Source organism: Buteo buteo, chromosome 21 (assembly GCF_964188355.1).
Source record: "Buteo buteo chromosome 21, bButBut1.hap1.1, whole genome shotgun sequence".
Classification (NCBI taxonomy): domain Eukaryota; kingdom Metazoa; phylum Chordata; class Aves; order Accipitriformes; family Accipitridae; genus Buteo; species Buteo buteo.
In genome coordinates this window covers 17,853,554-17,879,692 of record NC_134191.1, presented here as the reverse complement: position 1 = coordinate 17,879,692, position 26,139 = coordinate 17,853,554, and the positions used below count along the sequence as shown (strand labels likewise).

At 54.0% G+C, this 26,139-nt stretch overlaps 2 protein-coding genes across 4 annotated transcripts in view; one reads left to right on the top strand and one right to left on the bottom strand.

Moving 5' to 3' along the window:
* Positions 1 to 3,380, top strand: part of DNAH1 (dynein axonemal heavy chain 1) — a 70,854-nt gene extending 67,474 nt beyond the window's left edge. The window contains exons 72-77 of one of the 2 annotated variants that reach the window (XM_075053362.1): positions 668 to 838; positions 1,033 to 1,163; positions 1,541 to 1,685; positions 1,955 to 2,161; positions 2,592 to 2,826; positions 3,230 to 3,380. In XM_075053362.1, the coding sequence (XP_074909463.1) occupies positions 668 to 838; positions 1,033 to 1,163; positions 1,541 to 1,685; positions 1,955 to 2,161; positions 2,592 to 2,826; positions 3,230 to 3,351 (1,011 nt within the window). In that variant the 3' untranslated portion in view covers positions 3,352 to 3,380. Of the gene's footprint in view, positions 1 to 589; positions 839 to 1,032; positions 1,164 to 1,540; positions 1,686 to 1,954; positions 2,162 to 2,591; positions 2,827 to 3,229 lie in introns of both variants that reach the window. The other variant, XM_075053361.1, reaches the window with a different exon arrangement.
* Positions 3,381 to 3,677: 297 nt separating this feature from the next.
* Positions 3,678 to 25,136, bottom strand: BAP1 (BRCA1 associated deubiquitinase 1). Of its 2 annotated transcripts, none has more exons than XM_075053363.1 (17): positions 25,002 to 25,136; positions 21,153 to 21,182; positions 20,998 to 21,052; positions 20,128 to 20,260; positions 19,616 to 19,735; positions 19,081 to 19,142; positions 18,855 to 18,997; positions 17,898 to 17,976; positions 17,016 to 17,139; positions 9,461 to 9,578; positions 8,886 to 9,073; positions 8,416 to 8,549; positions 7,323 to 7,795; positions 7,037 to 7,197; positions 6,200 to 6,292; positions 5,584 to 5,656; positions 3,678 to 5,267 (listed from the first exon to the last, which is right to left on the bottom strand). In XM_075053363.1, exons 1-17 carry the CDS (start codon positions 25,036 to 25,038, stop codon positions 5,134 to 5,136), a joined length of 2,157 nt encoding a protein of 718 aa, XP_074909464.1. In that variant the 5' UTR covers positions 25,039 to 25,136; the 3' UTR covers positions 3,678 to 5,133. The 2 variants fall into 2 exon arrangements, with proteins under 2 accessions (XP_074909464.1, XP_074909465.1); XM_075053364.1 differs by having other exon boundaries at positions 7,091 to 7,197.
* Positions 25,137 to 26,139: the final 1,003 nt, after the last annotated feature.

Here is a 26,139-nt window from a genome sequence, read left to right as displayed (position 1 = left end):
ACCCACTGCTTTTCCAGTTCCCTGTAAGTTTGTAAGAACTGGGGGATCTTCAGCTCCTTTCAGGAAGCTGTATCTGTTTCAAGCAACAGGAGGAAAACCTTGTCGCTGCACACAGGATGTGGTAGCAGCTATCATCAGAGTTCCCTAGCTGAAAGCTTTTGTACTCTGGATCATTTTGATATCACATACCTAAGTACCTGAGGAGCTCTGCAGGAGACACAGCAGGAAGCTCACTGCCAAGCTGCCCATTCTCACATAGCATGTGTTTGCTTCTATACAAGTGCAATTTAACTCCCCAGCCAGACCACAAAACATGGCCATGGCCTCCACTCAGCCACCAAACCTGGCTCAGAGGAGCTGCCACCCCATCAGCCAGAGTCCTGCGTCAGCAAGCATTGCTCTGGGCACACATAAGCTGTCCCTAAGTCAAAGCTGCGAGTTGCATTTTCTGGCTGTGACGGGGACAAAGAGCTGTGTAAAAGTCAGATGAATGAATGTCAAACACCAAGGCAAGGAATGTGTACCAACTGAGTCTGTGATCTGCTGGGTTTAGCTTATCCAGCAACCCTGGCTTAGTCATTTCTTTCAGGCCCGTAGCAGCCTGAAGGCACACCACAGGTTTATCCCTATGCTCTTGGCCTCAGAGCCTGTGTGGATTCCTCTCCAGGGCTACCTGCAGTACATCAAGAGCCTGCCGCTCAACGATAGCCCAGAGCTCTTTGGTTTACACGACAATGCCAACATCACCTTCGCTCAGAATGAGACCTTTGCTCTGCTGGGGGCCATTACGCAGCTGCAACCCAAGACCTTCACGCTGGGAGGCCACAGCAGGGAAGAGGTGGGTGCCCTCATCCCATCGGTGCTCTGGCAGCCAGTGCCTGATACAGGCAGCGAGCATAAACACCAGCTCTCAGCAGGTGCCACCCTGCCTGCTGGGTGCCAGCAATGGCACTGCCATCCAGGCGTTAGCTCTCCCCCTTCTTGGCAGCCGTGGCCAGGAGGATGCTCACCCACTTGCTGCCTTCCTTCCAGCTCGTGGAGGAGACCTCCCAGGACATCCTGGCAAAGCTGCCTGCCCTCATGAACCTGCAGGAGGTGATCCACAAATACCCGCTGCTTTACGAAGAGTCCATGAACACAGTGCTGGTACAGGAGGTGATCAGGTAAAACCCTTGTGGGATCACGTCCTGGGCCAGCAACCGGCTGGTCCCTTGGGGAACAGCAGAGATGTGGGGGCCCCTCCTCCCACTCACCTTTGAGGAACCTCATTGCTGAGCATGGCAGCGGGATTGGCAGGCACACTAACGACTGTGATGTCCCACTCAGGACCCTCAGCTGATCCCTGTCCTGTGGGGACTGATCAGTTTCTCCATCTGCTACTGTCAGCAATTCAGAGCTGGGGAGGCAGCTATGAGACCCCATTAAAGAGGAATGGGGCTAGGGATTACATGGAGGAGCTTCACTTGTACAGAGATCCATACCCAACCTGGGCGCTAAACCACTGCAGAGTTGCTCTGCTCCCTCTACTCTGTCTCCGTAGGTACAACAGGCTCCTGGAGGTGATTGCTCAGACACTGAAGGATTTGCTGAAAGCTCTCAAGGGCCTGGTCGTCATGTCGTCTCAGCTGGAGCTGATGGCCAGCAGCTTGTACAACAACACTGTCCCCGAGATGTGGAATGCCAAGGTACGTGCCCCAGCCAGCCCAGCTGCCCGCAGAAGCTCACCCAAACCAGGGGAATGGGTCATCAACCACCACAACTGGACTGGGTTCTCTCACATGTTGCTGGCCCTTGCTTCCCTGGCATGGAGATGTCCCGCGTAGTGCAGCTCACAGTTGTTCCCAGACCAGGGCTGGATGAATCCCTGGGCGCTGGGCAGGTGTCAGCAGCTGGGGCACAAGGTCTAGGGTGTCCTTAATTGCGTTCAACACCTTTCTCTGTGGGTGCCCTACAGGCCTACCCATCGCTGAAGCCCTTGGCATCCTGGGTGAATGACTTGGTGCAGCGAATTGAATTCCTCCAGAAATGGATCAGCCACGGGATCCCCTCTGTGTTCTGGATCAGCGGGTTCTTCTTCCCCCAGGCCTTCCTCACTGGAACACTGCAGAACTTTGCCAGGAAGTCCATCATCTCCATCGACACCATCTCATTTAGCTTCAAGGTCAGTAAGTCAGCCAGAGGCTCTGCGTTTTTCTGGATTTTTTTTTTTTTTTTTAATCTGCTGCTAGAAGGCAACAAAGGCCACAGTTCTAGCCCTGACCTGCCCAGGAGGTGAAGCCACTAGCTGCAGAGCTGCCCATGGACCCCATCATCCCCTTTGTGCTCAGATATACCCACCGACACTGCCAGACACTTCCACAGGGGAAGCAAAGGCTTCTCTGCCTCTCCAGACCTGCTCACATCCCCTCCACAGGCTGCCCCACAGCCTCATGCTGCAAGATGGCAGAAAACCCAGCCCAGCCCATCTGAGGGCTGAGGCAGGCTCCCCTTTGCCAGCGCCGACTTAACTAAGAGCAGCTTAAGGGGGTCCTTGGGGCTGAGCCTCCAGGGACACACCTTGATCGGGGCTCTGGGCCCGCTCTCCTCTGCAGGTAATGAAGGAGTCAGTGAGCGAGCTCACTCGCCATCCCGACGAAGGCTGCTACATCCACGGCTTGTTCCTCGAAGGTGCCCGCTGGGACCCCACTGCATTTCAGCTAGCGGAGTCACACCCTAAGGAGCTTTACACAGAGATGGCCGTCATCTGGCTGCTTCCTGTCCCCAACCGCAAGCCTCCAGCCACCGGCAACTACCTGTGCCCAATCTATAAGACTCTTACTCGCGCAGGTAGGTGCCCTAAAGACAGATCTCCAGAAGCAAGGGAGATTGTAGGAGTAGCTAGGAAGGACAGCCCAGGAGGGGCTGCAGGAGTTCCTCCTGCCACACACTGGCAGGGTGCAAGGCACTGTTGGCTGAGACCATCCAGGAGAAAAAGATTTTTCCTGCTGTGGTCATGGAGATAGAGCAGCCAGGCACCCTGGCTATGCAGCAGTGCCTCTGGCCAGCCTCTGCTCAAGCCCATACCCCAAAATACACAAGCCTGTTTCCCCCAGCCCTGCTCAGCCTGTCACCTAGCATGGGGATGGGACAGGGGATCTCACATGGAGTCACTTTATACAGGACTCCCCAGTCAGTGTGCAGCAGCCAGGGCTGCAGTACGACCCTCTTGCCCTTGCTTCCCCCATTACAGGCACACTGTCAACAACCGGCCACTCCACCAACTACGTGATTGCTGTGGAGATCCCTACGGACAAGCCACAGAAGCACTGGATCAAACGGGGCACAGCCTTGATCTGTGCCCTGGACTTCTAGCCAGAAAACCCACCCAGCCCAGGAAACCATCCCAGCTGAGGGCCTGAGCCAGGGCTTCTGCCATCCTGCACAGAGGCAGGCAGCACACGCAGGCAGCAGGAGCTAAGCACTGCCTGCCAGCAGCTGCTCACCCTCTCCTGCCCTCTGAGCTGTCAATAAATTGAGCTCGACTCCCCAAGCATCACATTCACCTAGTGTTGTTCCAATCCCCACAATTACCTCAAGTTTCTAGCACCACAGGAGAACTGCCAGTGGGGACAACGTGGCCCAGAGCAGGCATTCAGTGCCCCCAGCCACACAAGTGCCCACCCCTCTCCCTTCCCTTAGGCACCTCTCCCTTGGCTGGCTGTTACAGGATAGCTTTATTCCTTCAGACAGATCCATTATTTACAGCACTTGATATTAGACACAGCAAGAGACAGGATTTTCTTCCCTTCACAAATACCAGAAGAACAGTTTCATTCCCTAGTCAACATCTGTACAAATTTGCACATTTGCAAAATTCAGTCCTCTCCTGTGGCAGCTCCCCTCGGCCCAGCTGTGCCTCAGGACACCTCTGAGAGAGGTGCTGACCTCTCGCTTCTGAGATTTCTGCTGGGACAGGCAGAAGACCATGAGGCGACAGGCGAGAGGCAGGCCAGGCCCGTGTGCTCCGGTAGGAAACAGGCTGCTGTCCACACCAGCAAGCTCTGGGCAGGAGCAGCAGCTTTGGGCTCCCTCCACTGTTTCCGCCTGCCACTGCCATCCCCATCCCACCTTGAGCATTACAGCAACCACTCACCTCTCCCCACGCTGAAACGCTTCACCAAGGGCACCAAGTGACTCCACATCCAGCGTTCACCCCAGCACCATGCCCAGCAGCACCGAGGCCACCCTATGAACTTGGTCTGCTCGTAATTCACGGGGTTTCTCTGAGGACTGGGCCTGGAGCAACCCTGTGTGACCCACAGGCACTGCCAGGGCCAGAGAGCTGGTCCCTAGGAGAGCAGCCATGGCAGCAGGGCCACACGCCACCCCCCAGCACCACCACGGAGGGCTGGGCACAAGGCCCAGCTCCAGGGACGAGCCCACCCATCCTCACCCAGCAACAGGGCTGCCAAGGCCCACCGGGGAGCCTGGCTGTGCTGGCAGGGGGTATTGCCATGCCCAGGGCAGGGCAAGGCAGGACCTGCCTGGCCACGCATCAGCCAGCTCTGGGAACTGGGCAGTGCTGTGGAGGGTGGGTGCAGGAGAATGGGCCCTGTCCAGGAGCCACCTCGCTCAGCAACGGCCAAAGCGTGGGTCGAAACCAAAAATAAGTTTGGGGAAGGGAGGGAGAGGGATAGAAAACACAGACACGAAGGTCCTGCGGAAGCGCAGATCTGAAGGCCTGGACGCAGGAGGACACAAGCCCCAGCCAGCTGCGGCCAGCACAGCCTCGCATCAGCGTCGCCGGCGTTCCCACAACGCCAGACCCGCCACCAGCCGGGTGGGCTCTTCCCCTCCTGCTGCAGTCCTCGGCCATGGTGCCGAGACACAGGCCCACGGTATCTGGGCACTGCCATGGCACAGTCAGGCAGCTGGGCACTCCGGCTTGCCTTCTGCTGCAGCTGCAGGGACTCCCCTCAAGACATGTTCCCGCCTTTCACAACTCGGGCTCAGAGGAAAACCCGATTTCTTCGTCCCCAGGCTCCTCCATGTCCTCCATGGTCCCTCTTCCTTGGGCAAAGGGTAACATAGATCCAAGTGCCACTGCCCAAAGCCACAAAGCCCAGCTGCTGCTTCTCAGTCTTGACTCCCAGGCTACTGACGCTTGGCTTTATATGGGCGGGAGCGTTTCCGGCGGTCTGGCTTCCTCTGCTTGTGCAGACGGCCGATGCTGACTCCCTGCCGCCTGCGGACGGAGATGTTCTGCTCCACGAGGCTTGCCAGCATGCCTGCAGGGGGAGAGGCAGACAGACGTGCCCCGTGCTGGAGTGCTGGTATTGCCCATGCCAGAGTGCAGCCCTCCCTGTCTCACCCAAAACCCATAAGTGGGCTCCTCCTGGGACTATAAAATCAGAAGGACATGGAGCGGAGACGTGTGGCTCCCCAGACTGAGCGCTACCTCGTGCCCCAGGCTGGGCAGAAACAGAGAACAGGGCAGGGTGAGCTTCCCAGGCTTCCAGCGGCTGCTGTGCCATGCTCCACACGGCTCCCCCAGCTGAATCTGAACACCACGCTCTGTCCCCTTGGCCCCACAGCACAGCTCACCTTCCTGGGCCAGCATGGAGATGAAGGTACAGATGAACTCATCATAGTTGTGGGTTCTCCTCTGGTCATCGATCTACAAAGAGATGACAAATCCACAAATAATCCACAAATGGGTGGCAGGGAGAAAGGAGAGCTCAAGGCTAACGGGGCAAAAAACTGGCATGCCAGGCGCAGCCCGCAGGCCAAGGAGACTGAAGCAGGAAGGAACCCACCTCCCAGGACAGTGCACAACTGGGACTATCTCCATCCCAGTTCAGAGGCCAGCATTTTCCACAAAGGGCAGCTGGGAAGAGGCAAGGGTGGGCAGGGGAGGAATCCTGCCAGGCCTTAGGGCAGAGACTCCCCCCTTCCTCCTGTCAGTGCTGATGCTCAGCTGTGGCCCAGCTGCAGCACTCCATCACCCTCCTCAAGCTAGTTAGTGCTGCCCAGGGGCTTCTGTCTGTCCTGGCGGGAGCTCTGCTCCGTAGGAATGTTGGTAACGGGAAAGGGACCCTGAATGCTCCTCATTGCCATTCTCAACTGAACCACTCTCCCTCCACTTTGACATAAAGACACCCCAGACAGAAGCCTTCAGGGAGCTAAATTGGCAACGCAAACAAGCCACCGACAAACACACCTTGAATTTCTTCCTCTTCTCCACCTCCTCCTTCAGGCAGGCCTCGTAGTTTGCAATCTCTGCCTCCACGCACTTCAGCAGTGCCAGCAGCTCCTGCCAGGATCAAGCAGAGCAAATGTGAGCAGACAGACCCCTGCCCTGCAGCCCAGGAGCCAGTGGGGCAAGCTGGTGGGTGTTCCTCTCTGCACTGGGAAAGGGAAGATTCATCAAAGCCAAAAACACTTCCTGGGGCGGGGGGGGGGGGGGGGGGGCGGAGGGCGCAGTTCATTGTAGGGAATTTCTGAGTCAGAGGATGATCAATCAGCCAGCACTACGGCCAGCCCCAGGCACATGTACCTGGTTCTCTGGGACAGGGGGAAGTGTTGCATGCATGCCTGAGAAACACCCCAGGGCCTGGTTCTTCTCAATAACAAGATTTGAAGACTTCCCTTTTGAGTAAAACAGTTTCTAGCAAACTCTCCTCCAGGGAGCCCTCAAAGTGCTTGTGCTGCCTGAGCCTGGTCCTGTCTTTCACTGGACGGCACAGACAGGCAGTAAAGTTACCAGCAGGCTGGGATTTGGGGGTGCAGGGTCCCACCAGCCTCTGGCCCAAAGGAGAGAACAGCACGCCGAACATCTCTGCCGTGGGAGACAGCAGCCCTGCCCACTGCCAAGGCAAATGTTCCCGAGATGACGCAAGGCACAAAACCTGCACTGCCCAGTGCCTCAAGGCACGGCTGCGGCGACACGCGAGCGGGACAGCGTGCACATGCGGTTCGGTCACTGCCAGCGCTGCTGCGTCTCTGGGTGAGCGCAGGGAGCTCCACGTTCCCAGGGCTGTCGCAGCACAAAACTCACCTTGGGAGAATACTTTTCCCCCCCAGGGTGATCACTGGTCCTGCCAAGTCCCACCTTCTCTTTGCTGTCACTGGCCTCACTGCCCTCCTTCTCGTCCAGTTTGATTGCAACCGGGGCCTCTTCACCGGGTTTGATGGAAGGGGGGGAGCTTTTCCCCCCATCTGTGCACAGGGGAAAGAAGTGTTAGGAGCCATCGCAAAGGATCGGTATCCACTCCCAAAATCAAAGGACACCGTCTCGTCACTGCAGGGAAGATGCCACCCCCCAAAAGCTGGCAGACACCTACCTGCAACAGCCAGTGGGCAGAACACGCCGTCTTCCGTGAGGTGCAGCAGCCCGGTGCTGATAACGGGCCCCAGGTCCCTGACGGCCCGGTTGTAGCGCATGCAGTCGACGCGCAGCAGGCCGTCCTCCTCGCCGAAGAGCACCTTGGAGATGTGGGAGGTGACGGGGCTGGAGGGGCGGGTGGGGTTGGCCGAGCGGATGGGAGAGCGCAGCGGGGAGTTGAAGGCGCTGCCGATCTCGGAGGCGGTGTCCGTGCTCTCGTTGCTGGGGGTGGGAGAGGGCTGGGAGTGGGTGACCACGGCCACGGCGGCACCCCCGCCGCTCGTCTTGATGGACAGGGGAATGGAAAGATCCTTTTGAGATTCCTTCAGCTTCTCAGCCAGGACGTTGATGGTGTTGGGCTGGAGGACGGAGAGCTGACCATCCGCAGCCCCTGCTACGTGCTCTTGCTTTACCTGCCCTTTCCTTTTGTACCTGCCCAGGAAGACAGCAGGGAAGGTGAGTAGCTGGTAGAAGGAGGTGGGGGCCCAGCACAGGCGCTGTCAGCTCCGCACTCAGCACTCCAGGCTGTCTGCTGGGATGAAGCAAGACTTGAAACATTCCTAGGTCACCCCCACTGCCACCAGCTTCTCTGGCAGCACCCCACCCCACTGAATCGCTCAGCTGTGGGTACCCCTACGCAGCTGGGGAGCACAGGGTGCTGTTTACCCCTGCTCTTCTTCCAGAAGCCCCAAAAGCAGCCTCACTGTGACCCCACCTTCCTGACCTTCACACCAGTCCAAGCACACCAACACTGTCACCAGGAGCTGACCTGGCAATCGGCACTGGGGAGCTGAGGTTCCCCAAAGCCTGCTGCCAATACACAGTTATACTCAGGGCAGCCAAAACTCAGGGTTGATTGTGAAGAGCTACAGAAGAGCTTCACAAAATCCAGAGAGTGAACAGTAAAATAGCAGAAGAGAACAGCCCTAATTGCACACACAGGTGCAGGCTCTAACACAGCTAACAGCGCCCAGGAAAGAGATCTGGGAGTCACCACTGGCAGTTCTACAAATGTCAGCTCCCTGCCCCCCACCCTCAGCTCAAGACGTCACCTGATGGCCGAGTTGGTGTTACGAACTTCCTCCTCCTCATCATCATCATAGTCATCCTCATCGTCCGAGTACTGCTGGTGCTGCCGGACTGGGACTCGGCTGCGACCCACTCCTGCCGCAAGGTCTTCCTCCTCCTGCAAAACACCGTTGCTTATGGGCTGCTGGCAGCGGGGCAAGGAGGAAGAGCCCAGCAGACACCTCCTCTGTCCAGCTGAGCACCAGGGCTTGCCCCTTTTGAGAGGAGACAGGGGTCTCTTCCATATGCTTCCTCAGTTGACCCGTATTAATGCTAACCTCTTTTGTCAGGTCAGTCTTTATTTACCATCTCACCTTCCAGCCTGGGTTAGTGCAAGGGTAGGCAGGGGAAGGGCTTACACCGACTGACAGCCATAGTCCCACAGAGGTGAGGGACTGGAAGCAAAAAGCTCAGCTCGAGTCAGGCGCGCTGCTGGCCTGGAGCTCCAGCCTACCTGCATGGGGGATTTGGCGTAGTTGTGATTATCCAAGAAGGCTGGCAACCTCTGCACGATGGGGTTGGGGTTTGCTGGAGGTGCCCCGTTGATACTGCTCGCTGACGTCTTTGCCACCGGTTTGGATTTGTTGGGTGGGCTCTGCGTGGTGGCAGGGTGGCCCTGGCTGGTGGGCTCATCAGTGCCATCTGCCATACAAGCACAGCACAGCCTTTCATAACCAGCACCGTCACTTTTTACTCAATGGCCTCTGCCACCCCTTGCCCACCCCATGTAGCAGAAGAGCTCCACCAGTCCATCCCACCCACTTCCCATTCCACTTCCAGCTGCCACCAGTGTCCCCAAGCTTAAGTCCTCCTATATTCAAGCTCCGTGTCACTCCCAACACTTCGCCCAGGCACAGAGGCATCTACCACACCCCAGCACAGCGCGCATGGAGCTGGGCTTGGAGAAAAGTGAAGCTGACCATGAAACTGCCTCAAGATCCAGGACAGCCAGCTGTTGTCACTAGCCTGTGCCCACCCCACAGCACGCCAGGCTGGCTGGCTGGCAGCACCACTGGTACAGGGTTCTACCTGGATGGGTGCTTTCTGGAGTCACGGTCTTGCTGCTGGGAGGCTTTGTCTCTTCAGGAGGCTGAGACTCCTGAGACTTCTGCGTCTGGATCAGCTCAGGCTGAGTTACTCGGATAAGCTTGAAGGCAAATGACAGAAAGTGAGTGCTGGAGTGGGGTGACCCAAACCACATCCCTCCCATTCGAGCACTGCAGAAGAACTCGTGAGGGTGAGCCAACTGCTGAACATCCACGTGCACAATCAACTGACAATGCCATGGATAACCTCCCAGGTGAGCAGCAAAAGGCCAAGCAGCAAGGCTGGTTATCTCCTCTTCCCAGAAGACACTTCCCAAGGTGTCCTGGTTTCAGCCGGGATGGAGTTAACTGTCTTCCTAGTAGCTGGTACAGTGCTATGTTTTGAGTTCAGTATGTGAAGAATGTTGATAACACTGATGTTTTCAGTTGTTGCTCAGTAGTGTTTAGACTATAGTCAAGGATTTTCAGCTTCTCATGCCCAGCCAGGGCACCTGACCCAAACTGGCCAACGGTGTATTCCATACCATGTGACGTCCCATCTAGTTTAGGAACTGGGAAGGGGGGGGAGGCAGTTTTTTTTTTTTGGCCGCTCGGGGACTGGCTGGGTGTCGGTCGGCGGGTGGTGAGCAATTGCCCTGTGCATCATTTGTACATTTCAATCCTTTTATTACTTACTGTTGTCATTTTATTAGTGTTATCATTATCATTATTAGTTTCTTCTTTTCTGTTCTATTAAACCGTTCTTATCTCAACCCAGGAGTTTTACTTCTTTTCCTGATTTTCTCCCCCATCCCACTGGATGGGGGGGAAGTGAGTGAGCGGCTGCGTGGTGCTTAGTTGCTGGCTGGGGTTAAACCACGACAGTCCTTTTTGGCGCCCAACGTGGGGCACGAAGGGTTGAGATAACGACAGACCTGACCAGAGCTCGTTAAAACAGATTTGTTCTAAGCATTCATTATGTTGATTTATGTATTAGAGTTGTTGCTCTGGTTTTTAAGGCTCTGTTATGTATCTCCTCGCTTGCTGTATGTAGTTCCTCTTCTACTGCTTATCATCCGTGGGAGGTGGATTAAGGTTTTCGCTTTGATGTATGGTATAACTCTGGTTTATGGTATGCTAAAGTCATCAGCTGTGGGATTAATCCGGTATTTGCACTTAGCATTGTCACCTTTATACTGTGGGAGCCGTTTGTGGGAAACTATTAATAACTATACCATTTACCTTTCCTCCATGGAAAACCAGTCTATGGGTGGGGTACCTTTCTTCCCCTCTCCTTTCTCCTTCAGTCCAGTTACAATGGTGTTTGAGAATTTTGAGAAATTTGAATACTCCTGGAGTGTTGGGACTAGCACGGTCCTAGCCCTACTGCTAGGAATTAGCATACTTCTGAATGTGGTTCAGCTCTCGTTTAAGGTTAAACAGCTATTTAAGAAGATCACCCAGAGGTGTGCCCCAAGGCTGGATAATTATGAGTGGCAGGGTGTGTGGGGTAGTATGGGCAGGTACCTAGAAAAGTGGGCACCTCCAATGTTTTGGAAATTCACCCCTGAACAAGTGCAGGATCCAGAAGAACTAGTAAAATATTTGGAAAAGGTATGCTGTCACCCCGGCAGCTCCAGAGAGATACAAATCACTGCAACGTGCTGGGGCCTGGCCCATGCCTATCGAGCCCTGTTCGACACCATTCAGTACCCTCAAGGGGAAGAGAAAGTCTCTGGACCTAACAACAAAATTATGAGCACCGCGGCCACTCAAACCTTGGCAACAGGCGCTGCGGCCCCTCCAGCCCCGACAAGGAGCATTGCAGGCACCCAGACCGTGGCGACAGGCACCGTGACCCCTCCAGCCCCGGCGATGAGAACTCGGGCTACCCAAACCTCAACAACAGGCACTGCAGCCCCTCCAGCCCCGGCAAGGAGCACAGCAGCTACCCAAACCTCGGCGACGGGCACTGCGGTCCCTCCAGCCCCAGCGACGAGCACTGCTGCTACCCAAACCTCGTCGACAGACACTGCGGTTATCCAAAACCTGGCTAGCGATACTGCAACTGAACCAGCGGACCAACCTGCACCAGTATCAGTTGCCCCCGTACAGAAAAAGAAATATACAAAAAAATCAGTTCGCTTAGCGAAGGGTGAAGAGGAACCAGGGTCATCACGGGAACCGGAGGAGGAGGCAGAACCAGAGATAATAACCCGGTCCCTATCCTTGAGTGAGCTGCGGGATTTGCGAAAAGACTTTGGCCGCCGTATAGGTGAGCATATTATCACCTGGCTCCTCCGATGCTGGGACAATGGGGCTAATAGCTTGGAATTAGAAGGTAGGGAAGCCAAGCAACTGGGATCGCTTGCCAGGGAAGGTGGCATTGACAAGGCAATTGGAAGAGGGACACAAGCCATCAGCCTTTGGAGGCGACTCCTGTCAAGTGTGAAGGAAAGGTACCCCTTTAAGGAAGATGTTATATGTCAATCAAGCAAGTGGACCACCATGGAAAAAGGTATTCAATATCTGAGGGAATTAGCTGTGCTAGAGACGGTTCATCATGACCCGGACAACCCACAATTACCCAAAGATCCAGACGAAGTCCAATGCACACGACCCATGTGGCGGAAGTTTGTACGGAGCGCACCATCATCCTATGCCAACGCATTGGCAATAATGGCCTGGAAGGATGAAGAGGCACCGACAGTGGAGGAAGTGGCTCGCCAACTCCGTCAATACGAAGAAAATCTCTCCTCCTCCCTACAAGCTTGCATTGCGGCTGTGGAGAAGCTGTCTGAGGATTTCCAGCAATTCAAAGAGGATATGTCCTACTCCACACGTGTAAGGACCAATGTTTCAGCTATTAGGAGGGAGCGTTCCTCTGCCCAAGAGAGAGAATATAGAGGGTACACACCGCGAGGTGCCCTGTGGTTTTACCTATGTGATCAGGGAGAGGACATGAGGAAATGGGACGGAAAACCTACCTCAGTCCTAAATGCACGGGTACGTGAACTGCGAGGAAAAGCCACCACAAAAGGGGATTCTACCAGGAAAAATGCCGCTCCAGTTTCCAAACAGAGTAGAAGGGCTGATTTTATTTCCGATCCTCTTGAAGGGACTTCTGAGCCAATTTTACGAGAAGTGAATACTGAATACTCTGACCGGAATTAGAGGGGCCCTGCCTCCAGCCAGGTGGAGGAAAGGGATAACCGGGTCTATTGGACTGTGTGGATTCGATGGCCTGGCACGTCAGACCCACAGGAATATAAGGCTCTAGTAGACACCGGCGCACAGTGCACTCTAATGCCATCAAGTTATAGAGGGACAGAATCCATTTGTATTTCTGGTGTGACAGGGGGATCCCAAGAGTTAACTGTATTGGAAGCTGAAGTAAGCCTAACTGGAAAGGAATGGCAGAAACACCCCATTGTGACTGGTCCAGAGGCTCCGTGTATCCTTGGCATAGACTACCTCAGGAGGGGGTATTTTAAGGACCCGAAGGGTTATCGATGGGCTTTTGGTATAGCTGCCTTGGAGACGGAGGGCATTGAACAGCTGTCTACCCTGCCTGGTCTCTCTCAAGACCCTTCGATTGTGGGGTTGCTCAAGGTTGAAGAACAACAAGTGCCAATTGCTACTACGACGGTGCACCGGCGGCAATATCGCACCAACCGAGACTCTCTGATTCCCATCCACAAGTTGATTCGCCAACTGGAGAGCCAAGGAGTGATCAGCAAAACTCGCTCACCCTTTAATAGTCCCATATGGCCAGTGCGGAAGTCTAATGGGGAGTGGAGACTAACAGTCGACTATCGCGGCCTGAATGAAGTTACGCCACCGCTGAGTGCTGCCGTTCCAGATATGCTAGAACTTCAATACGAACTAGAGTCAAAGGCAGCCAAGTGGTATGCCACAATTGACATTGCTAATGCGTTTTTCTCAATCCCTCTGGCAGCAGAGTGTCGTCCACAATTTGCCTTTACTTGGAGGGGTGTCCAGTACACTTGGAATCGATTGCCCCAGGGGTGGAAACACAGCCCCACCATTTGCCATGGACTAATCCAGACTGCACTGGAAAAGGGTGAAGCTCCGGAACACCTGCAATACATTGATGACATCATCATATGGGGCAACACGGCAGAAGAAGTTTTTGAGAAAGGGAAGAAAATAATCCAAATCCTTCTGGAAGCCGGTTTTGCCATAAAAGAAAGTAAGGTCAAGGGACCTGCACAGGAGATCCAGTTTTTGGGAATAAAATGGCAAGATGGACGTCGTCAGATCCCAATGGATGTGATTAATAAAATAGCAGCTATGTCTCCCCCGACTAATAAAAAGGACACACAGGCCTTCCTAGGTGTCGTGGGGTTTTGGAGAATGCATATTCCAAATTACAGTTTGATTGTAAGCCCTCTCTATCAAGTGACCCGGAAGAAGAATGATTTTAAATGGGGCCCTGAACAACAACAAGCCTTTGAACAAATTAAACGGGAGATTGTTCATGCCGTAGCCCTTGGACCAGTCCGGACAGGACAAGATGTTAAAAATGTGCTCTATACTGCAGCTGGGGAGAATGGCCCTACCTGGAGCCTCTGGCAGAAAGCACCTGGGGAGACCCGAGGCCGACCCCTGGGGTTCTGGAGTCGAGGATATCGAGGATCCGAGGCTCGCTATACCCCAACTGAAAAAGAGATATTGGCAGCGTATGAAGGAGTTCGAGCCGCCTCAGAAGTGGTTGGTACTGAGACACAGCTCCTCTTAGCACCCCGACTGCCAGTGCTGGGCTGGATGTTCAAAGGGAGGGTCTCCTCTACACATCACGCGACTGACGCCACGTGGAGTAAGTGGATCGCATTGATCACACAACGGGCTCGCATAGGAAACCCCAGTCGCCCAGGAATTTTAGAAGTGATCACGGACTGGCCAGAAGGCAAAGATTTTGGAATGTCGCCAGAGGAGGAGGTGGCACGGGCTGAAGAGGCCCCGCTGTATAATAAACTGCCAGAAAATGAGAGGCAATATGCCCTGTTCACTGATGGGTCCTGCCGCATCGTGGGAAAGCATCGTAGGTGGAAGGCTGCTGTATGGAGTCCCACGCGACAAGTTGCAGAAACCGCTGAAGGAGAGGGTGAATCGAGTCAGTTTGCAGAGGTGAAAGCCATCCAGCTAGCATTAGATATTGCTGAAAGAGAAAAGTGGCCAGTGCTCTATCTCTATACTGACTCATGGATGGTGGCAAATGCCCTGTGGGGGTGGTTACAGCAATGGAAGCAGAGCAACTGGCAGCGCAGAGGTAAACCCATTTGGGCTGCGGCACTGTGGCAAGATATTGCGTCCCGGTTAGAGAATTTGGTTGTAAAAGTACGTCATGTAGATGCTCACGTACCCAAGGGTCGGGCCACTGAAGAACATCGGAACAACGAACAGGTGGATCAGGCTGCCAAGATTGAAGTGGCTCAGGTGGACCTGGACTGGCAACAGAAGGGTGAGCTATTTATGGCTCGGTGGGCCCATGATACTTCAGGCCATCAGGGAAGAGATGCAACATATAGATGGGCTCGAGACCGAGGGGTGGACCTGACCATGGACACTATCGCACAGGTTATCCATGAATGTGAAACATGTGCTGCAATTAAGCAAGCCAAGCGGTTAAAGCCCCTGTGGTATGGAGGGCGATGGCTGAAATATAAATTTGGGGAAGCCTGGCAGATTGACTATATCACACTCCCACAAACTCGCCAAGGCAAGCGCTATGTGCTGACAATGGTGGAAGCAACCACCGGATGGCTGGAAACATACTCTGTACCCCATGCCACTGCCCGGAACACTATCCTGGGCCTTGAGAAGCAGGTCTTGTGGCGACACGGCACCCCAGAAAGAATTGAGTCAGACAATGGGACTCATTTCCGAAACAACCTCATAAACACCTGGGCCAAAGAGCATGGCATTGAGTGGGTGTATCATATCCCCTATCATGCACCAGCCTCTGGGAAAATTGAGCGATACAATGGACTGTTAAAGGCTACATTGAGAGCAATGGGGGGTGGAACCTTCAAACATTGGGATACACATTTAGCAAAAGCCACCTGGTTAGTCAACACCAGAGGATCTGCCAATCGGAGTGGCCCTGCCCAATCAGAATTTTTACATACTGTAGAAGGGGATAAAGTCCCTGTAGTGCACATGAAAAACATGTTAGGGAAAACAGTCTGGGTTACTCCTGCCTCAGGCAAAGGTAAACCCATTCGTGGGATTGCTTTTGCTCAAGGGCCTGGGTGCACTTGGTGGGTGATGCGAAAAGATGGGGAAGTCCGATGTGTGCCTCAAGGGGATTTGATTTTAGGTGAAAATAGCCAGAATTAAACTGTATGATATTAGTTGCTGTATAACCCTGCTACTGTATGTTATCATTACTATAATTGTTATATGCTACATCCATAGTACTATAGTAAGAATCACTTGGATCAAGCAAGAAAGAACTGTGATAAAACTGAGCAAAGCGCCGTAGAGGTGGAACCAGAACTGACTCCAGCATACAACAATCCAACGGTGCACACCATCCTCCTGCTGCATCAAATGTCATCTGCTCCTCACACCGCACAGAAGCCCAATTCTGCTCTACCGACTGAGAGGACTTTGCACCATCCCTCCTGCCCAGACAGACTGGTATGACAGATGGAGCCCAGAGTCGGAAACTAAATGAACTCAAACATTTTATGAACGTAACCCATGAACTAAAGAACTGATATCTCTGTGTGTATATACTTTTATATATATATATATATATATATCATTGTTCATATGTCTCAAAGGGATGGAAAGGTGGTGATGATTGATCAGAATGTAACTAAAGGTATGGGAACTGAGCATGACGTCAATGGTATAGAATAAGGGGTGGATACTGTCCTGGTTTCAGCCGGGATGGAGTTAACTGTCTTCCTAGTAGCTGGTACAGTGCTATGTTTTGAGTTCAGTATGTGAAGAATGTTGATAACACTGATGTTTTCAGTTGTTGCTCAGTAGTGTTTAGACTATAGTCAAGGATTTTCAGCTTCTCATGCCCAGCCAGGGCACCTGACCCAAACTGGCCAACGGTGTATTCCATACCATGTGACGTCCCATCTAGTTTAGGAACTGGGAAGGGGGGGGAGGCAGTTTTTTTTTTTTGGCCGCTCGGGGACTGGCTGGGTGTCGGTCGGCGGGTGGTGAGCAATTGCCCTGTGCATCATTTGTACATTTCAATCCTTTTATTACTTACTGTTGTCATTTTATTAGTGTTATCATTATCATTATTAGTTTCTTCTTTTCTGTTCTATTAAACCGTTCTTATCTCAACCCAGGAGTTTTACTTCTTTTCCTGATTTTCTCCCCCATCCCACTGGATGGGGGGGAAGTGAGTGAGCGGCTGCGTGGTGCTTAGTTGCTGGCTGGGGTTAAACCACGACACAAGGCCAAAAAAAACCCCAAAATCCAGGGCCCCACAGCACAGAGAGGTGCCCTGGAAACAGAGACTATTCCCACCCCAGGCTCACACTCCTTCAGGGCTTGGGCTGTCCTACCTGCTGCAAGGCCTCCAGCACAGTCTGGCGGTTCATCTTCAGGATGTGCAGTTTGGACTCGTACTTCATCCTCCGATCAGGCACCACCGCCATCAGGTTGAAGCGGATGTCGTGGTACGGCTCCCTGCAGGCACAGCAGACGTCAGCAGCAAGCTGGCGGTGGAAAGCCCGTCCCCCAGCAAGCACGGTTAGCAGGCTGGCAGCCATGCCCTGCACACCTCCTGCGGGCTCTTCCCAGGCAGCGCCTCCCCAGCCCTGGCATTTAACACCAACACACAGGAGGCTTTTCCCCCAAAACCAAGTCAACCTCACATTGGCTGAAGAAGCAGAGCAAGGTTGCTTCAGCTACAACACAAAACACCCTTCACAGAGTCACAGGTTGGTTGAGGTGGGAAGGGACCTGTGGAGGTCACCTGCTCCAACCCCCCTGTTCCAGCAGGGTCACCCAGAGCTCGTTCCCTAGGACAACATCCAGATGTCTTTTGAGAATCTCCAAGGATGAAGACTCCACAACCTCTCTGGGCAACCTGTGCGAGCCCTTGGTCACCCTCACACCCAAGCATCCAAGAGGCCCAACTCAGGACCAGAAGCACCATTCCTTCTCCTATGAACTCGAGCTAACAGGGACCTAATCTGGCCACTCTTATCCTGTGCAGCCATTTGCAAGGACTCTGCATCACACACAGAGTGCAGCTTCTCTGCATGCTCTGAAGGCAGGCAAATTGCAAGCAAGAGAAGGCAAGGAAGCAGTGCACCTGCACCTCTCCCCCAGCAACATTCTTCACCTCCACTTCCACAACTTCTCGCACAGAGACCACAGTAGAAATAATCCATGGAAAAACAGCGAGGGGCCAGTGCTTGCACCATGGCCTGGGACATTACCCTGCAGTGGCCAGGCCGATGCGCTCCATGATTACTCTCCTGGCTTTGTCCGTCCATTCCTCATCGTCAGCCCACGGCCCTGTGATAACGAGACACAGCTGGACTTAACAAAGCAGGCCAAGACTCCTGCTTCAGACTCACAGAACGGATCCTGCCATCCCCACGACAGGCAATCTCATGGCTCCCTTACATACCAGGTAGCAAGTCAAGAAGGGGCCCAGGAGGCAGAAGGACCACACTGTCAGCCCATACGTGGCACCCCCTGCCTCTGCCTTCCAAATGGAAAACGTGAGCTATCTGCAGGGCAGAAAGGTGAATTTTGAACCCCACAGACCACAAGTGATGCACAGGCTTGGGCTCACAAAATCCAAAGAAATCCCAGCTCCTGCTGGAATCCACCTGCCGCTGGTGCCATGCTTAAGTAAGCCAGGTACATGAACTGAGTACCTTGCCAAAGGGCCTGACAGACAGAAGCAAAGTCTAAATAAGTGATAAATATGCAATAAATAACTGTCTGAAAGACAGAACTGAGTGGTCAAGTTGTAAGAGAAGGGAGTAACCTGAGCAGCCTACTGGGATCTGCATTGGGACCTTATGCCTCAACACACAGTGGTTATTTGGCACAAGGAGAGGGTAAGGAGGAGGCAAATTCTGCTTGTGATACTGAGTTATTGCAAAGCTGCAGAAGGACCTCATGACCCTGAGCAACTGGGGAGGAAAAGGCAAGGCTGGAAAAAGCAATGCAATGCATTTAGAAATAACTGCCTTCTAGAAAAGTCCCTAGTGCATAGGCTCCAAAATGAGCTATCAAAACTCAGAACAAATCTGGGATCCATTGGAGCGATTCTCCACAAAAATCAGCTAACGTTTAGTGGCAATGAAAAATAATACATACATTTGGACATACGAGGGTGTCTATTCAACTGTGTCAACAGGTAGGGACAGGCGGGTTCTTACCATGGTCAATGGGATAGACCTTCAGCCCATCCAGCTCAAACAGCCGTCCCTTGATGGGGACATAACTGACAAAATGAAAAGCCTCCATGGTTCGCACAGCGCTGATACCATTCTGTTTTTCCGGCAAGTGCCGTGGCTCTGGCCTGCGAGGGCAAGAGAGGCGAGAGGTCAGCGGAGAGTCTGCCTCCTCCAGGGGAAGTGAGCTGCGAGAGACCTCCTCACTCACCTGGCATGGCTGTTATGGGCCTTGGCGAGCTCTGGAGCGTTGCCAATGGCATAGCCTTTACTCTGCAGCGAAGAGCAAAAGAGGTAAACAACTGAGAAGTGACAGGAGACAAACAAAATGTTTCACCCACCGGCTCCCCACTCCCTCCCTCCATCCATACACAGGACTGGGAGAGCAACTTTCAGGCACACCCTCTGCTCTGCTGAGTTTTAGGTAAAACGCAAGATGAAAAAAACACACAATTCCTGCTACAGAAATTACAGTTAGAGAGAAACACAGACTTTAAGATGGGTCTGAAGGTAAGAGAGAGAGGACTTTTGATCACAGACTTAGAGAATGCACCTGGGATAGGGAGTAACACAACAGAAGGCTCAGAGCTGAGCAAGGCAAAGTAGGAAGATGAGAGAGAAGAAGCAATGCTCATACAGCGTGCAGCCACGAAGGGCTAGAAAGAAGCCAGCTCATCCTGAGAGGGGAGCAAGAGGCAGATTCACATGCACCACGAGTGCACAGCCCTACAGACCCCTGTCCCTACCTCAGGGCTAAATCCTTTGGTGAAATCCTTCATGCGGCTCAACGTAGGGCCCAGGTCGACATTGTTGCAGTTCAGGAGGACGCTCAGCAGGGCATGGGTGGCACAGGAATTGGGGATCAGCTGGAGGGGGATACAAGGACCATCTTAACCAGCAGGAACAAGGCAATCCTTCAACAACCCCTCAGAGGTGACAATAATCAATTGAAAAGTACTGACGCAAGAACCACTTGTGAGAGCAGCGACTTGACCTCAGCTCTCAAAGGAAGGGAGGAGGTCAGTCTCGTTTAGCGAGCCACACCATGCCCTCATGAGCATCTGCTCACAGCGCAGGCCACAGACAGGCTCACAGCCCTCACTGGACTCCCTGCAACCTGGAGCTCAGGGCAGAGACTCCCAGGAAAGAGAAGGTGCCCTCAGGACCAGCAAGAGCAGTGCAGCCTCTCAGTACCATGTTGCTTCCCTGAAGTGTCACATGAGACAACCCCCCCTCTTTCACCTCGCCTCCAGCCTACCTGGTGAGCAAAGAACATGTTATTAACGATGTCATCATCGATCACCGACGTCTCATCCACCAGGGTAGAGACCTTCCGGCGTGATCTGCGCTCCTCAATCCACTTGAACAGGAAGATGAACCCATACACAGGGCTGCGGAGAGAAGGCAGCAACTGCATCATTTTGGATGGACCACACCAGTGGGGCTGCTCTGCCCAGCACCAGAAACCTTCTGTTTCAAACCACAGGCAGAGCAAAGACAGAGAGGAAAACCAGAACCACCAGCCCCATCTTTCTGGAAGTGACCATCCCTGCCACAAGTCCCCCCAGCCCCACATTACCAAGGATATTCTCCTGCGCTGATGCTCTGGGCTCAGACAACAATCAGGCTTGAAACCTTGGGATTTGACAGGTCTTAAGACGCTCAAGACAGAGAAGCAGGAGGTGAAGTTCACCTCTGGACACTGACCAACCTGCAGAATAGTGCCTGACCACCAAACAACCCCTCCTAATACATGTTGTATTCATTTTCAAGAGGAGTTCAGACAACGGCTTTTAAAAAAGAGACAGCCTCAAAGTCATTTCAAAGCACTGAGACAGGGAGAAAGCCCATACTGCGAGCACGCTGGTTGGCACTGCGCCTCTCCATGGGGAAAGGGAGATGAATCTCTTGAAGTTATGTTCCCTACCTGCCCCACAAGTTCTTTCTCAAGGCACGAGATTGCCCATCTGCCCCAAACCAGATGAAGCACTCCTGGCTGATCACTTACAACGCTAACCTCCATGACCAAAGAGCTCACACGGGCCCTTCTGAGTGCGTGGTGATGAGTTCCCAGGCCCACTGATGCATTCTGCTTAGTAAAACTCATACTTTCAAGCCTGTGACTTACCCTTGGCATTTGCTCTGCAGATCATAAATCTCTTCAACCTGCACTCCCTTGACCCCTGCAAACAAAGGGCAGAAGCTGGTGTAAAGCCTACCAGAAAGGACATGGGGTAATGTCAAGCACAAAACTGACTTCCGAGGAAGGTTTCTTGCACTCACCAAAATCTTCGACCAGGAGTGTGAAGAGACCTGGAAAGGAACAAAACCAACAGGTTACTTCTGCCTGAAGAGAGCAGAGAGGAAACCTGCTGCCACCAGCCCCCAAAGGTCCCATGTGGTCCCAGGCCAAGGCACAGCCAGAGAAACCACTGCAGAGCAGCACTAGGATCATGCTGACTCCCCAGCAGCAGAGCTGTTGAGCCCTGGCTCACTACAGAGGTGCTCTGGCTCCCTTCATCCCTCCATCCCCATTCATCATCATCTTCCTCAAGGGGACGTGAACCAACCCTCTCCTGTTGGAGCCAGATGAAGCTGGACCCACCTTCAGCATCCTGACCCGCTGCAAATGACCTGCCAAGAAGTAAATCCCCACCATGAACAGCAGCAGGGAGCACCTAAATGACATGCATGCTTCTAACTGGAGGGAAACATGGCTGAACAGATCACAGGATATTTTAGAAGATAACTTATGTTCTTGTTAGTGAAAGACAGCCAGTGAAGGGAAAGCCAGCTCACAGCAACAGGGCTGTGGGGAAGTCCGAGGGCCACAAGGCTCATCTTCATCTCCCTCTCCCCTGGGGGACCAAATCCAAGAGCCTGTCTCCAGTGACTATAAAATTCCCATTACAGAAGGACATAACCAGGAATAGACAATGGCAAAGAGACCAAAGGATTATTAGACATCAGTGACTGAGCAGCAGCTTCCACTACAATGCTGTAGCAAAGGCAGTCAGCCCAACTTTCAGGCAGTCCCCCTGCACATGGAGTTAGCAAGCTCGAGACTGGAATAATAAATCTGCTTCTTTTGCTCCCATATAAAGGCTGCTGAAAGCCTGGGAGGAAGTCCAGGGAATATCAATAAGAAGGATTCAATCCTGAGAAACATCCCTGTAAGCAACGGATTTAAGGAACCCAATATAAGTGGCTCAGTCAAGAAGGGAATAGCCCAAGGGGTTTCCACACCAAAGTTAAAATGACTAAAACAGGGAGGAAACTTCTGGGAGCAAAAAGTCTTCATTAATTTAGCAGAAAACATCGTATTTCTTACAAAATTATCAGTGGGAAGAAACACGCTATGCAAGTAACATGCTTCGAACCAGTGACAGCCTCCTTGCCGTGCAACGCCATTATACCAAACCCTGGCACCTTTCTGACAGAGATGGTTTTTCTCAAAATACTTGACACCATGGAGGGCTGTGTCATACAGGCGACATCTACAGAGGCTTCAGGCAGCGCTGCAGCCTCCCTGCCTTCTTTACAGCAACCCTCTTAGGACAAGCAGTCCTTGCAGACCATAAGGGTCTTCGGATGCTCATTACAGCCATGGTTCTTGTTCCCTCTTTAGATGGCGTCCATTATGGAAGCGGAAGTCACAGCGGTTTACAGGTAGAGTCTCTCAACTGTAAAAGCTTCTGCAAAAGTCAAAAGCCTCACTTGCTCTCCAATTTCAACAGTTACAGTCTACTGACCACAGCAAAACTCATGTGACATGAGAAGACATGAACCGTATCACAAGCTCTGCCTCGCAGCCAGTGAAGATTTGCATCAGAGCAAGGCCTTGCAAACACAAACAACTATAAATGCTAAAAGCAGTGCTGCTCCCACAGGTACCACCAGAAAGAGAAGACCAAGCAGGACTCCCAGGCTTGCTGTGGCTCAGCCTGGAGCATCCCACACCTCCACAGCAGCTCTTCAGGACCGCGAGTCAGACCAGCAGGGCTGCACCAAAGAAGATGGGAAGTCAGCCGTCGCATGCTTTCCTCCCATTTGATCAACATCACCAGGGAGTGAGAGAGGATGAAGCCAAACTTCTCTGAGCACACCATGAAAAGACAAGAAGTGACAGGAACAAGCTGCAGCAAGAGAAATTCTGACTACACATCCGGAAAAAAAACAATTCTTCGTTGCCAGCATGGTCAGCCCTGGGACCGGGGCTCAGAACTCTCCTTGAACGTATTGAAATTCAACTGGACGTGGCCACAAGCAACCTGAACTACCTTTGAAGTTAGCTCTGCTTTGGGCCAAAGACTTCCAGGGGTCCCTTCCAACCATGGTTTTTCTCCGATTCATTTCAGTATTTCATATTACCTCAGCATCCACGAAAGGCATAGTCCTGCTGCTGTGATCAATCCTGGAACACCTGAAACCCCCATTCCAAATTATTGGGGTCAGCGAGAGGAAACATTCTGGTGTCCACAAGCACATGCAACACTACACCAGCAGCCTGGAGGTTCCCAAGGCTCCCTTCTCTGCCCAGCAACTGTGAGCAACAGCCCAAATCTGGATCTATTGACCCTTCCTGACCAGTAAAGCACCAAGAGCTTTCAGTCCCAAGCCCTGTGGTGAGGGCCGAGCAGTTTATGGGGTGTGCTGAAGGCTGAGAGCAGTGCACGGGTCATTCCTAACCACTTTTCCAGCTCCCACCTCTGCATTCGAATCTCCACACATCCAAAGGAGCACAGCTTCGGTGTGCTGAGAGCCCACCTCTGCCCAGACAGATTATCTTCCAAGCAAATAATCTTCCCTCCCAGGTGTGAGAATCCAAACCATGTCCCGCCTTTGGCATTGTCATGGTGAAGAAGAAGAGGGAGGATGGAAACGATTTTGGCAATTCCCGGGTACCAGTAAAAAGAGGATAAAGAGCAGCAAAACCTGGGGTGACTGGGAGACAGAATCCTTCATTGAGCGCAGGAAGACGAGTATAATGCCAGGGGTCCAATTTCCTCACCCACAGCCTTAAAAATACACCACCATATCCTAAAGACCAGCTCTCAGCCTCCCAGAGGACAACCCAACATCGCACTACAGCAACTCAGAGACATTAAAACAATGCTCAGCCAATGCCCCAGCCGACGCCAGCTTTGGCCCTCAAATCTTCACCCACACAACAAACTCCACCACAGAAACCACCTTCTCCAACGTAGCGGGAAGGGGATGCCCATGACTGTCCCGTTCCCGGCTGCTTAGGTGCCATACCAGGCTTTTCAGCACCTTTCCTGGGCCACGTGGGGGAGAGGGTTTGATCCACCCGCTCAGCTGCAAAGCGATGACAGTAACTGACAAGCACAGGACGGAGATGCCTCCCTCACATGCTCCTGAGTGATACAGGTTGTCCTCAAGTGCCTGTGAAGCTCTGGGGCAATCGCCAGTCAGAGCTGTTTCTGTAGCAAGGGGCACCCCATATGCACACCTCTCCCTGTATTTCAGCACTATTTCAGAGTGTATTTGCAAACAACAGGAACGCTTCATGCTACACCCTTGTGGCATTTCAGATGTGTTCCACAGAGACCCCTGGGTTTATCAGATCACACACACACACAGAGGTGTCTGGGGCACCTCAGACCCCGTGTACAAGAGCTACCAGAGCCCAGGCCCCACTCCGAGCCTTCACAATGCTCCCGCAGCCCTGTTCACCCCATCCCTGCCCTCACCCTCCACCCCTATAACCGGCCTCCTGACATCCCCTTTTCTGTCTGCCCCATAACCTCTCCCTAACGCCCCCACGGGCTACGTCCCACACACAGCAACCCTGCACAGCCCCCCTTCCCCCCAGGACCCACACTACCGCTGCCCCACACACCCCTAACACCCTCGCCTGCCCTTCTGACCCTTTGCCCGCGCCCCCAGGCACCCCCTTGGCCCCCTTAGCAGCTCTCCCTCCCCAGCCCTCGTTCCCGCCACCCCTATCCCCCCCCACTCTAGACCTGCGCCCCATAACCCTGCCTACGCCCCCCCCCCAGCTTCCCCTATACACCCCCGGCCTGTCCCTCAGAGCCCCTCGGCCCAGGCCCCACCCCCGGCCTGTCCCTCAGAGCCGCCCCCCGCCCCGGTCCCGGCCCCGCCGCTCACCGGGGTCGCTCTCCAGCTCCAGCCAGCCCTTATTCATCTTCCCGCGGGCCGGGCCGCACCGCCATGTCCGGCCCCGCCGCCCGCCCCGACTCCGGGCCCCGCTGCCGCCGCCGCCGCCGTCGTCCTCGTCGTCGTCGCCCGCCCCCGTGCGTCATCGCCGCGCGACGCCGCGTGACGTCAGCGCGCCACAGCGGTCCCGGGGAGAGGAGGGGGGAGGCGATGGCGGCGGCGATGGCGGCGGCGGGGGGAGAGGCCCGGCAGGGCCCTGGGGGTCGGAGCCTCCCCCTGCTCCGCCCCGGGGCTTCGTCCTCCGGAATCGGAGGGCGGCCGGCACCGCAGGCCGGGTCTGGGGCTCGGGGGTCGGGACTCCACGGCCTGGGCCGCCCCGTGCGGCCTGCGGTGAGGGGCCTGCGCCTGGGCCTGGGCCTGTCATCAGGTGCTGGGCCGCCCTGTGTTGAGGCGTGAGGGCTCCCGGTGAGGCTGGAGCCAGCGGTACCGGCCCTGACCCTGCTAGCGGCTCCACTTAGGCCATCTCGGAGGCTGGAAGGCTCCCAGGGCGAGCAGGCGCCCCAGCGCTGCGCTTCCTTAGGAAATAGGCTAAAAATAGGAGCCGGATCCGTGGCTGCGCCCGTCCCCTCACCACGGCTTTGTTCTGAGGCTGCTCCCACGCACGCCCTGTCCCCCAGCGCTCCCCTCGCTCCCCTGGGGACAGCGCTCAGCCGGCAGCACCAAGGCCCAGGTAGGGCTTGTTCCCCTCATGCAGAGGAGATGGGGGGCAACACCACAGTACCTGCCCATCAAAGTTGTCTCCTTCTGCCCCCCCGCCCTGGGGTGGGTGAGGATGTATTTGTGTTCATTCAGCCCCTGGAAATTTCTAGTGTCCCAGGTTACCTCTGTTGGCTGGTTATAATGAGAGACGCGGCTGGAACGTGAGCCATGCAGAGCCCCTGACAAAAGCCCTTCTACTCCAGCCTTACCGATGTAAACCTACTCAGGAGGGCCAGCCTCAGCCACTGCAAAGACTTACGGAGATTTACCAGGAGGGGGAGACCCTTTCAGGGACTGGTTTCTTCTGGTCTTTGTTCCCACTCAGTTTGAAACGTTGCTGGCCCCGGTGTCACCTCCAGCCTCTGCCACA

Excerpts from the sequence above, each read along its gene's own strand:
- BAP1 (XM_075053363.1), bottom strand. The coding sequence starts at position 25,038 with ATGAATAAGGGCTGGCTGGAGCTGGAGAGCGACCCCG. Across the intron at positions 20,261-20,997 it reads CTGCAGAGCAAATGCCAAGG|CCCTGTGTATGGGTTCATCT; the intron begins GTAAGTCACAGG and ends TTCTCTCCGCAG. Across the intron at positions 17,977-18,854 it reads GGTCTATCCCATTGACCATG|GGCCGTGGGCTGACGATGAG; the intron begins GTAAGAACCCGC and ends TCGTTATCACAG.